Genomic DNA, 13,096 nt, shown 5'->3' on the forward strand with positions numbered 1-13,096 from the left:
GCAAGCAATTATTCCCTCTTCTGACCTCTTATAGGTCGCAGCCACAGAGCACTTATGACACACTGACTTGTATGTATTGTTTTCTACTATACTAGTCATCATGACAATCTTATAGTTATTTAATAGGTATACAGCTTCTGCTTTTTTTCCAGTATTTTTACACATTTTTAAAATTTAATTCTTATAAAATTCCCATAAAGTAGATAATGTCTCCATAGAAGAGGAAACTAAGCCTCAGAGACTTAAGTTGAAAAGAGGCTAAATTGCCCATGTTTACACTGGTAATAAGAGTAGAGTTGAAATGTTAGGCAAGGTGTTCTGATCTAACTATATTGCCCTTGCCACTACACTGGTGGTAATCAATGCAGAGTGGAAGGGAATGTCTCAAAATCACATGCTCAAAAACTGTCCTAGACCTCTTAAAAACCAAAAAGTTACACAATACTGTCCCCTTATAAAGCTCGCAGGCAAGAATCAAGTCCCCCTATCTTGGAATGCTACAGAGCTTAGCATAGTGCTTTTAAGTGGCTGATTTTCAACAGAAATTACTCTAAATTCTAGAGAAATTAAGATAGAAAGATTATATCTACCCACCTCAGCCAGATGGGCCAGAAGGGCAATGCTCTGTACTGTTTTACCAAGGCCCATTTCATCAGCAAGAATGCCATTAATACCCTGGGGGAAAAAATACATGGTCAACACCTCATACATTTCATCAAATAAAGTTTGACCTATTACCAAAAAAAATGACCAAGATAACAGGCTTGTTTAAAGAGAAGTGACTAGAGATACTCAGCCTCAACACTTTTATCCATTGCTATAGTAATTGCTTTTGCCAATGCTACAGCTACAACTATGAACCATGGTACACAAGACAGGGCAAGGCCAGTTTGTTAGCTAATACAACCCAGACACAACAACAATTAGATTTACCAAGTCCATATAAGACAAACCATAAGAAATATACAAATATTCTCTAGTAGGCTCTCCAGGTTAGAAAAAAAAAAAAAGACATCAGCTGGGTGCAGTGGCTCACGCCTGTCTTGGCACTTTGGGAGGCCAAGTCAGGCACATCGCATGAGCCTGGGAGTTTGAGACCAGCTTGGGCAACCCAGAGACACCCCATTTCTACAAAAAATACAAAAATTAGCCAGGCATGGTGGCATGTGTCTGTAGTCCCAGCTATTCTGGGGGCTGAGGCAGGAGGATCACTTGAGCCCAGGAGTTTAAGGCTCCAGTGAGCCATAAACACACCACTGCACTTCAGACTGGGTGACAGAGTAAGATCCTGTCTCAAAAACAAAGAGAAACAGAGACAACTTTCTGCCTCTTGTCAAAGGATATAGCTTTTTATTTTTTTTATAAATCTACTTTTTTTTTTAATTATACTTTAAGTTCTAGGGTACATGTGCACAACGTGCAGGTTTGTTACATATGTATACATGTGCCATGTTGGTGTGCTGTACCCATTAACTAGTCATTTACATTAGGTATTTCTCCTAATGCAATCCCTCCCCAGGATACAGCTTTTCAAAAGTGTGAATTCTAAAACATGATCTTGTACTTATTTATTTATTTTTTGAGACAGAGTTCTGCTCTTGTTGCCCAGGCTGGAGCGCAATGACGCCATCTTGGCTCAACGCAATCTCTGCCTCCCAGGTTCAAGTGATTCTCCTGCTTCAGCCTTCCAAGTAGCTGGGATCACAGGCATGTGCTACCACGCCCGGCTAATTTTTTATTTTTATTTTTTTAGTAGAGACGGGGTTTCACCATGTTGGTCAGGCTGGTCTCAAACTCCTGACCTCAGGTGATCCGCCTGCCTCAGCCTCCCAAAGTGCTGGAATTACAGGCGTGAGCCATCGCGCCCAGCCAGATCTTGTACTCATTTCACAATCACACTGAACAAATGACTTTAGGAAAAGAGTTAATAAAAGAGAATTTTAGAAAAGAGTTCTAAAATTCACCTGTTCATAGAGATTGGCCAACCAATTCATGCCTTTCAGTTGATAACCTTTCAATTTGCCATTAAAAATTGTGGGCTGTGGAATATCCTCACCAGCCCGGATAGATGGGTTAGCCAGGCTATAACTCTCCCCAAACCCAGTGCCAGACTTGTTTGCTGCCCGCAGGGCAGCTGCTCGACTTTCTTTTGCATCTTCATCAAATGACCTTGTCTGGAAAGTTAAAAAAAAAAAATTAGAAAAAAAAAATAGGAAAAATATTAAATGCAAATAAAACTCAAGATAACAATATATCTACCCTGTGCTAAGAAAAATAATTGGAACAAAATTTCTCATAATCTGATAATATAATGTAGTATATGATATTATTTAATGTAACAATTATATTAGAAATTGGGGAAGGTCACATTCGTCTATCCTTGACTTCCGCTCTGTCAATGTTAAATAGAGGCTCCTATGCAGTATATTAAAAACAGCAAGTTTTTTACTTAATTCAACTTGATTATAATTTCTTTCTGATGTTGTCAAACATCACTATATCATAAATAACAAAGAGCTTCGGCCGGGCGCAGTGGCTCATGCCTATAATCCCAGGACTTTAGGAGGCCAAGGCGGGTGGATCACGAGGTCAGGAGATAGAGACCATCCTGGCCAACATGGTAAAACCCAATCTCTACTAAAATAAAAAAAATTAGCTGGGGATGGTGTTGTGCACCTGTAGTCCCAGCTACTCGGGAGGCTGACAAAGCAAGACTCCATCTCAAAAAAAAAAAAAAAAAAAAAAGGGCCGGGCGCGGTAGCTCATGCCTGTAATCCCAGCACTTTGGGAGGCTGAGGTGGGTGGATCACGAGGTCAGGAGATCAAGACCATCCTGGCGAACACAGTGAAACCCCATCTCTACTAAAAATACAAAAAATTAGCTGGGCGTGGTGGCAGGCACCTGTAGTCCCAGCTACTTAGGAGGCTGAGGCAGGAGAATGGTGTGAACCCGGGAGGCGGAGCTTGCAGTAAGCCAAGATCATGCCACTGCACTCCAGCCTGGGCGACAGAGCGAAACTCTGTCTCAAAAATAAAATAAAATAAAATAAATAACAAAGAGCAAGTTATTACTTAGGTGAAAGAAGGCATTAAATAATGAAGCAGTTTTTTGAAACTATGATATGGCTCTCTTAACAAGCCAAGAGTATGTTTTTTTCCATTAAACATCTATGATGCATTTCATACTATATTGCCCATGATTACTCAGAAAGAAAAAAAAACACACACAAACTGTTCTAATTTGAAATTAAAACACTGCTAAAGCTAAAAAACTGAATATTTGTTTTTCTGCCTTTCCTCTAGTATCCCTACTATTCTAAAGTGAAAGAGACCCAGCCCCCCACCCTACACACAATTACTCACACACATATACACAAGCTAGTCTATGCTTTTAACCGAAAATGTGATTAAGACTAAAGGGAGACCACCTAAGTAAAACCTTGTAGGGTATTTCCAGGGCCAATTACAGTAAACCTTTCTATCTGAAGACTCACCCGAGCTTGGTGAATATGGTAAGCATTTTCAGCATTCTTCAGGGCCTGGGCTTTAAAGTGGTTACTATCTGAAAAGGAAAATTTATGGATTATCACACTTTATCAACTGATCTTGTTCTATGATGCAATTAACACCAATATATGTGGAGCCCTGATTCTCTCATTCTACTTATCCCTGGGTTCACAGAGGGTGGCGGAAGAGAAAGGCTAAATTCTCAGAGGTAAGAAGCTGGAAATGCAATGGAGGTGGAGGGCTGCCTCGGTCTCCAGTAGCCAAAGAAAGCTCACAAAAACCACGGCACTGGCATCCACCGCCTCTCAGTATTAGGGTTTCTTCTACCAAATGATACCAAGCTACAACAACGAAGACAATCAGGATTCAAAATTTTAATATATTTATGCTAGGTGAAACTATTTTAACCGGAGAAATACGACATATGTAATCCCCAAAATATGATAAAGCAGTTACAATCTCTACTATTTCTAGCTCAACACAATCTTAATCAGTATTCTCTGTGAAATTCCTCTCAAACTTCATCCCAATTCCTCCCTCTCCTTGTGATCACACAAAGACAACTGAACAGCTGCTTTCTCGTGCTTAACTAACCAAGAATCTTATTATGTGAGAGATGTTTTCCTCTCCTGAAACGCAGTTCAGTTCTTTGAACTCTGATTACAATACCGGTTATTTCTACTAACAAATCACAACAAAAATATTCCCAAACTTGCAAGATCATATAACCACAATCTTTCCTATTAAAATTCTTTAATAAATGGTCCTATACTTCTGTATTACAAACACACTTTCCCTACTCCAGTACAATAAATCTCTCTTTTCTGGTAAATTACCTATGAATCAATAAAAAAATTTGCAAGAATTAATGTATATAACCTTTAGATATAAAAATTAAGAGGTAGCCTTCCTCTAAGTCCTGATTGAAGACTCACCATAATCCTCCTGTGTGATGTTAACTACCACTCCTCCACCTATATCGATTTGTCTCTGGGTAGAACTGTCTTCCAGTTTCCTTAGGATTTCTTCCTGGATACCATCATGACCCATGTCTCGTTTGCGACTCATGAAATGGGCATACAACTCTGTCTGGGTAATTAAGAAGTTGAGTTTTCGCTGTTGCCTCTTGGCCTAAAGAGGGAAAGGTGAAAACAGAGCCCAATTATTAATGATATCCAAGAAGTAGTGGAGAATTCGCCACTTATATTTGCATTCAAATCCTTTACCAATTCTTTACTTTTAAAAATGTAAACATTGCTGATAAACAATTTTATTTTAGCCAAGTCAGTGGCACTAAAAGCAATGAATGAATTTATTTTCCTTTTTCAGACAAAGTCTCAATTGGTCGCATGGCCTGGAGTACAGTGGTGCGATCTCGGTTCACTGCAACCTCCACCTCCCAGGTTCAAGCTAGTCTCGTACCTCAGCCTCCAGAGTAGCTGGGATTACAGGTGAGCACCACTAACCTCGGCTAATTTTTGTATTACTAGTAAAGACAGGGTTTCACCATGTTGGCCAGGCTGGTCTCGAACTCAGGCAATCCACCAGCCTCACCATCTCAAAGTGTTAGGATTAAGGTGTGAGCCACAATGAATAACTTTCATTCATAATCTACTAGTAACGAGTGTTTTGCTCTTCTTTATACTGTGAATCTTTTCTCCATTAGGCTTCTGACTAAAATGTTTCTTTCTTACATGACTTTTCTATGGTAGTACTGAGACAACTAAATTCAAACAACATATTCCATTTTACAACCTGGATGGTGGATACATGTCTATATAGCTTTATTATTTTTGAAAATGTACAGGTCAGAAACTTTTTTTTTTTTTTTTGAGACAAGAGTCTAACTGTGTTGGCCAGGCTGGAGTGCAATGGCACGATAGCAGCCTCACCACAACCTCTGCCTCCCAGGTTCAAGTGATTCTCCTGCCTCAGCCTCCCAAGTAACTGGGATTACAGGCATACACCACGATGCCTGGCTAATTTTTTTTTTTTTTTCTTGGGACAGAGTCTCCCTCTGTTGCCCAGGCTGGAGTGCAGTGGCGTAATCTTGGCTCACTGCAAGCTCTGCCTCCTGGGCTCATGCCATTCTCCTGCCTCAGCCTCCCGAGTAGCTGGGACTACAGGCGCCCGCCACGACACCCGGCTGATTTTTTGTATTTTTAGTAGAGATGGGGTTCCACTGCGTTAGCCAGAATGGTCTCAATCTCCTGACCTCATGATCCGCCTGCCTCGGCCTCCCAAAGTGCTGGGATTAAAGGTGTAAGCCACTGCGCCTGGCATGTATTTTTGTATTTTTTTAGTAGAGACAGGTTTCACCATATTGACCAGGCTGGTCTCAAACTGCTGACCTCAGGTGATCGGCCCACTTTCAGCCTCACAAAGTGCTGGGATTACAAGCGTGACCAGTGCGCCCGGTCAGCCACCACACCGGTCCCAAAACTCTTCTTTACCACCAAAAGTCAAAATAACTAACAAAAAGCTATAAGTTATTCTGAAAGCCAATACAATAGGTATATGAAATTAAAAGGCTAATGGAAGGAAGAAAATACTCCCCAAAACGATCTATAGGAAGGAACAAAATACTCCCCAACACAATCTGTATTTTTTGGCCAGGCATGGTGGCTCATGCCTGTAATCCCGGCATTTTGGGAGGCCAAGGCTGGCGGATCACTGGAGGCCAGGAGTTTGAGATCAGCCTGGTCAACATGGAGAAACCCTGTCTCTGATAAAAAATACAAAAATTAGCTGGGTGTGGTGGCGGGCGCCTGTAATCCCAGCTACTCTGGAGGCTGAGGCAGGAGAATCACTTGAACCCAGGAGGAAAGGTTGCAGTGAGCCAAGGTCGTGCCACTGCACTTCAGACTGGGTGACAGAGCAAGACTCTACCTCAAACAAAATGAAACAAAACCCAACAATCTGTACTTCATTTGTGATAATAATAGCTACAAAAAACGAATATAGACTGAATACACGCACACATGCAAACATATATATATTTTTTAATGTGAGAAGGCTAAAAGTGCCTTTCAGGTGGACTGCTTGACCTCAGGAGTTTAAGACTAGACTGGGCAACATGGCAAAATCTTGTTTCTACAAAAAATACAAAAATTTGCCAGGCATGGTGGCATGTACCTGCAGTCCCAGCTACACTGAAGGTTGAGGCGGAAGGATTGCTTAAGCCCAAGAGATAGACACTGCGCTGAGCCAAGATCATGCCACTGCACTCCAGCCTGGGTGACAGAGTAAGATACCCCTTTTTTTTTTTTTTAAGTGCCTCTACTCTAAAACAACCAGGTAAGAAAAATAATCATTGTGTCAATAAATAAAATCATTCCTAAGATAAATAATAAAATGAAAACATAATCCAAAATACTAAATTATATGGAACACAGAATACAGTATAAGTAGCATATTAAAGAGCCACTTGTTTTGTTTTGTTTTGTTTTGAGATGGAGTCTCACTCTGTCGCCCTGGCTGGAGTGCAGTGGTGCAATCTCGGCTCACTGCAACCTCCACTTCCCCAGTTCAAGCGATTCTCCTGTCTCAGCCTCCTGAGTAGCTGGGACTACAGGCATATGCTACCACACCCAGCTGATTTTTTGTATCTTTAGTAGACGGGGTTTCACCATGTTAGCCAGAATGGTCTTGATCTACTGACCTCTTGATCTGCCCACCTCAGCCTCTCAAAGTGCTGGGATTACAGGCGTGAGCTCACAGCGTGAGCCAGCCTTGTTTGCTTTATTTTTTTTTCCCCAAAAAAGAGCATTATTGGTCCAAGAGTCATTATTTTGAATTATTTCGTAACAAAATTCATAAAATATACTTTATCCTTGATCCACTCTCCCAAAAGGAAAACAATAAAATAAGGAATACAGAAAAAAAAAATCCAAAAGGTTGAAAGTATATTTTATAAAGCAGTAATCTACGTAAAATTATCCTATCTCTTTAAAGCATTATAGCACCTGAGCAAGATCCAAAATAGAAGAACACTTGAGAAAGAAAGTGAGAGAAAATTAAGTCTCTGTCATAATGAATGTTCAAGTTTCAAACCTAAAGTGCTATCACGAAAATCTTTGCTTTCTTCTGAAGAGATGGTATCTCACTCTGTCACCCAGGCTGGAGGCAGTGGCAAGAACACAGCTCACTGCAGCCTCAACATCCCAGGTTCAAGCAATACTCCCACCTCAGCCTCCAGAGTAACTGGGACTATAGGCACTTGCCACTACACCTGTCTGATTTTTGTACTGTTTATGGATACGAAGTATCACTATGTTGCCCAGACTGGTCTTGAACTCCTGGATTCCAGCGATCCTCCTGCCTCTGCCTTTCTGCTGGGATTACGGGCATGAGCCAATACACTCAGCCTAAGGAAAACTTCCCAAAGTAAAACAATTAAGAAAAAGAAGAACATATATATATATATATAGTGTGTCTGTGTGTGTGTGATGGAGTCTTCCTCTGTCACCCAGGTTGGAGTGTAGTGGTATGATCTCGGCTCACTACAACTTCCACCTCCCGGGTTCAGGCAATTCTCTGCCTCAGTCTCCCGAGTACCTGGGATTACAGGCACCCGCCACCACGCCCGGCTAATTTTTGTATGTTTAGTAGAGATGGGGTTTCACCATGTTGGCCAGGCTGGTCTTGAACTCCTGACCTCATGATCCACCCGCCTCCGCCTCTGCCTCCCAAAGTGCTAAGTTTATAGACGTGAGCCACCGCACCCGGCCAAGAATAACATCTTTAACTTTAAAGAAGTTAACTACCACATGATTAAATGAACAAAGTAGATTAAGAAAACAGAAAGGATACATCAAAGATTTATTTCAAAAGTTCAAAGGAAAAGATGCATAAGTCAGCATAAGCATCAGTTAGCTATCAACATAACTAAGAATCTAGGTCTCACAAATCTAGAATACAGGCCAAGTTGCCTGCAAAACTTCAAGATCTGTGGCTAACTCTCAAATGACTTTAAATTCTGTGAGTTAAGAATTCCCAAAAGCATCAAATGTTTACTAACTTGATAATATGATTACCTTGCATGCAAATACACAAATATGCAAATTAACCAGGAGACTAAAGAGAACTGAGCAAAATCCATCTTCATTCTCGAAGTCATGATAAAATGAGGGAAGATCAAGAGCTCAGAAGAGGCTCCAAAGCTTCACTTTGACATGAGTTACTACATATACCCAAAAGAAAACATCATCCAATCCACTAATTCCCTTCTTTCTTCAAATCTCAACTCTCCTTCCATTCATCTCAGTTGGTTTATCAATGGCAATACAATGACTTTGCCTTCTTATTCTCACCTCTTGCTTCTCTCAGCAATATACACAGCCTACAACAGCTGGCATCAAGTTTAACAACAGTACTTGCTGCAAGTTAAAACAATATAAGTAGGCTAGGCATGGTGGTTCATGCCTGTAATCTCAGCACTTTGGGAGGCCGAGGAAGGCATATCATCTGAGCTCAGGAATTTGAAACCAGCCTGGCCAACACAGTGAAACCCCATCTCTACTAAAAATACAAAAACTTAGCCGGGCGTGGTGGTGGGTGCCTATAGTCCCAGCTACTCGGAAGGCTGAGGCAGAAGAATTGCTTGAATCTGGGAGGCAGAGGTTGCAATGAACCAAGATTACTGCACTCCAGCCTGGGCGACAATAGTGAAACTTCATCTCAAAAACTAAATAAATAAAACAGTACAGTAGGTGAAGGGTAAGTCTTAGAAAACTGGGCTCATTGTCCACTGTCCCTATCTGGCCCTGAATTTGGCACCTATTTCTTATTGTCCAAAAAAAGCAAAACTGCAGTCAGCACCTACAAACAAACCAAGATGAATTAAAAGCTACTTTCTTTCTCTTTTGCTCATTCGTTTTTTTTTGAAAATGAGAAAAAGGCCTGAGGAGGGCCATACCAAAAGACTAAAAGCAGAATTGGTTTACTAGTCTAAAATCACCATCCTCAAAATTAAGTCTTTAAAAAAATTTCTGGGCCGGGCACGGTGGCTCACGCCCGTAATCCCAACACATTGGGAGGCCGAGGCAGGCGGATCACGAGGTCAGGAGATCGAGACCATCCTGGCGAACACGGTGAAACCCTGTCTCTACTAAAAATAAAAAAAATTAGCTGGGCATGGTGGCGGGCGCCTATAGTCCCAGCTACTCGGGAGGCTGAGGCAGGAGAATGGCGTAAACCCGGGAGGCGGAGCTTGCAGTAAGCCAAGATTGGGCTACTGCACTCCAGCCTGGGCGACAGAGCGAGACTCCGCCTCAAAAAAAAAAAAAAAAATATTTCTGACTGTGGGAGACCAAGGCAAGCGGATCACTCGAAGCTCAGGAGTTTGAGACCAGCCTGGGCAACATGGCGAAACTGCATCTCTACCAAAAAAAAAAAAAATAACTGACAGTGTCATTGGTTAGACGTACAATTTTCAAAATGCAAACCGATCTCTTCAAATGGCTGTAATAATTAGGGCTTTCAAAATGGTATGCTTTTGCCCTACCTCACGCATTTCCTCATCCAACTTCCGCTGCTCCAAAGCTTCCTTCTCTGCTCTCTTGCGGTGCTCCTTCTCCACTTTCTCATATTTCTTCCAGTACAGGAGCATCTCCTTGGTGAGGCGGCGGGCACGAGGCAAGGTTTCCTTACAGTTCTTCTGGGCCTGCAAGGCAGCTCGACGCACCTCCTTCATGCACTGGTGAGCAAGCTGAAAACAACAGCAGCATTACAGCAGAAAGGACCCCATACCAGAGGCTGGTTCTTCCTGGATTCTAAACCACATCATTCCTCAATCTGTTGAATACAAACTGTCATCCTTGACCACATCTCTTTCTCCTGCAACTTGATTAATGTCCTTGTATAGTACTGTAACATAGGTCCAGATCCCGTGGTAATATCAGGGATAAGAAATCTATCTGATTTCTATCAACTTAGAAGATGAAAAATTATAATGACTAAGAAGGACCTGGGATGTGCTTGGAAGTTACAAAATGTTATCACACACATTAATAACAGCTATCACTGCTTATTATATATTTAGCACCACTGAAAAATATATTAAACTAATCTACTCTTCAAATCCTACGAAATTGGCATTAGCATCACCCTCATTTACCATCATCCACCTTATAAATGAGGAAACAGAGAAGTTGAATGACTACCCCAGAGAAACATAACTAATAACATGGCCCAATCTGATCCTCACAATTCTGAAAGGAAGTTGTTTTAGTTTCCTCTAAGGGAAGGTATTCACATCATTATTTCTTAGACGACGAGACTGAAGACAGGAAGATTCCATGATCTGCTCAAGCAATCAGGGTGGGCTATGGTCTTATCCAAAAAGGTTCAAATACCAGAAATGTGAGGAAGAATAATTTTATTTAATAAACAGATTGAGGCCGGGCACGGTGGCTCATGCCTGTAATCCTAGCACTTTGGGAGGCCGAGGCGGGCAGATCACCTGAGGTCAGGAGTTCAAGACCAGCCTGGCCAACATGGTGAAACCCTGTCTCTACTAAAATACAAAAATTATAGGGCATGACGGTGGGTGCCTGTAATCCCAGCTACTTGGGAGGGTGAGATGGGAGAATTGCTTGAACTGGGGAGACAGTGGTTGTAGTGAGCCGAGATCACACCACTGCACTCCAGGCTGGGCGGCTGAGACTCCGTCTCAAAAAATAAATAAATAAATAAACAGATTGAGAACATTCAGAAACTCTTAGGAACTATTAGATTCATGATCAACAGGTTACAACAGACAAGAGCAGCAAGATGGACCCAAAGAAGAAGAATATATTCCAGCAAAACATGAAATGGAAAATACAAAACTACAATTTTACCTTTCGGCTATTGGTGAGAAACAGGTTACGAGCTGAAGCTTTCTGCTTATTTGCCTAAAATATTTAAAAAACAGTATTTCATTTAGGATTCATTTTTGAACTAAGACTATGTAGAATGAACAGTCTTTTAATCAATTCCTAGAGGATCAGAAAATGTCAAGCCGAGCAAGATACATTACTTCTGTAAGTCATCCAGATGTACTGTCCAACACCATACATAAAACTATTAAAAAAGCATCAAGAAGAATCAGTGTTGTGGATGCCTTAAATAGTCTTCTGTATACTTTTAGGAAGACATTAAGTTATATGTAAGGCTTGAAGTGGACTAGCAAAATGTTAAAATACCTAAACCTTAGTACCATCCTGATTAAAAACATGTTGCTTACCAGGGCCAATCTGCAAAGCTGAGAGAACAGGGCACCCAGATACAGGAATCTTTAGGAAAACGATAAACTAGTCTCCCAAGTTGTGATTCTAGCCCCACCTCCAGCCTAGGCAAACCTGATGTCACTACTACTCAGTTTCTGCCACCACATAAGCCTAATCTTCTCTAAAACTAAACTCCAAGGAAGACCTAACACAAAATGACCCAGCAGCCCACAACCCAGTATCCAGCTATTTGTGTTTTCCACTCTAGCCAAGGGGGGAAAAAAGTCAGTACAGACATCTGACTCCCCACGATGTCTATCTGACATGGAAGAACACACTGAAGAGGCAGAGCTGGGTGGCTCTTTCATTACTGAAGAGCACTCTCCTTGATGCTAAAGAAACAATGGGTTCAAAGTGACAAAGAAGGTCTAAGAGCCATTTCTCTAAAGTTTGCATATAAGACAGCAAATTTAAAGGAATATATGAGCCTTTCATAAAAAACTCTTACTAATTAAAGAGCTATTGTCACTCTGAAGCCAGGAACCTCAAATATTCCCACTAAAAAGTCATTTCTTGGCCAGGTGTGGTGGTTCACGCCTGTAATCCCAGCACTTTGGGAGGCCGAGGCAGGTGGACCACTTGAGGTCATGAGTTTGAGACCAGAGTGGCCAACATGGTGAAATCCCATCTCTACTAAAAATAGAAAACTTAGCCGGGCATGGTGGCACATGCCTGTAATCCTAGCTACTTGGGAGGTTGAGGCAGAAGAATCACTTGAACTCAGGAGGTGGAGGCTGCAGTAAGCCGAGATCGCACCACTGCACTCCAGCCTGGGAGACACGAGCGAAACTCCGTCTCAAAAAATAAAAAAAAAAAAGCCATTTCTTGGCCACGCACAGCAGCTTACACCTGCAATCCCGGTATTTGGTGGAGGCTGAGGCAGGAGGATCACTTGAGTCCAGGAGTTCGAGACTAGCCTGGGCAACATAGTGAGACCTCGTCTCTAGAAAAAATAAACAGAATTGGGCCGGACATGGTGGCTCATGCCTGTAATCCCAGCACTTTGGGAGGCCGAGGTGGTTGGTTCACCTGAGGTCAGGACTTCAAGACCAGCCTGGTCAACCTGGTGAAATCCTGTCTATACTAAAAATACAAAAATTAGCTGACTGTGGTGACAGGCATCTGTAATCACAGCTACCCGGGAGGCTGAGGCAGGAGAATCGCTTGAACCCGGGAGGTGGGGATTGCAGTGAGTCGAGATCGTGCCATGGTACTCCAACCTGGGTGACAAAAGCAAAACTCCGTCTCCAAAAAAAAAATTAAAATTAAATAAAATAAACAGAATTAGCTCAGCATGGTAGCACACACCTATAGCCCCA

General features: G+C 41.8%; 1 protein-coding gene across 2 annotated transcripts in view; it reads right to left on the reverse strand.

The window, feature by feature from the left end:
- INO80 (INO80 complex ATPase subunit) overlaps positions 1-13,096 on the reverse strand; it is a 137,815-nt gene that overhangs the window by 91,892 nt on the left and 32,827 nt on the right. For both annotated transcript variants that reach the window (XM_050799374.1, XM_050799375.1), the window contains 6 exons: positions 11,349-11,402; positions 10,013-10,216; positions 4,443-4,638; positions 3,495-3,562; positions 1,965-2,174; positions 595-675 (listed from right to left, as the gene is read on the reverse strand). In XM_050799374.1, coding sequence (XP_050655331.1) covers positions 595-675; positions 1,965-2,174; positions 3,495-3,562; positions 4,443-4,638; positions 10,013-10,216; positions 11,349-11,402 — 813 coding nt within the window. The remainder of the gene's footprint in view (positions 1-594; positions 676-1,964; positions 2,175-3,494; positions 3,563-4,442; positions 4,639-10,012; positions 10,217-11,348; positions 11,403-13,096) is intronic.

This window comes from Macaca thibetana, chromosome 7, assembly GCF_024542745.1.
Source record: "Macaca thibetana thibetana isolate TM-01 chromosome 7, ASM2454274v1, whole genome shotgun sequence".
Lineage (NCBI taxonomy): Eukaryota > Metazoa > Chordata > Mammalia > Primates > Cercopithecidae > Macaca > Macaca thibetana.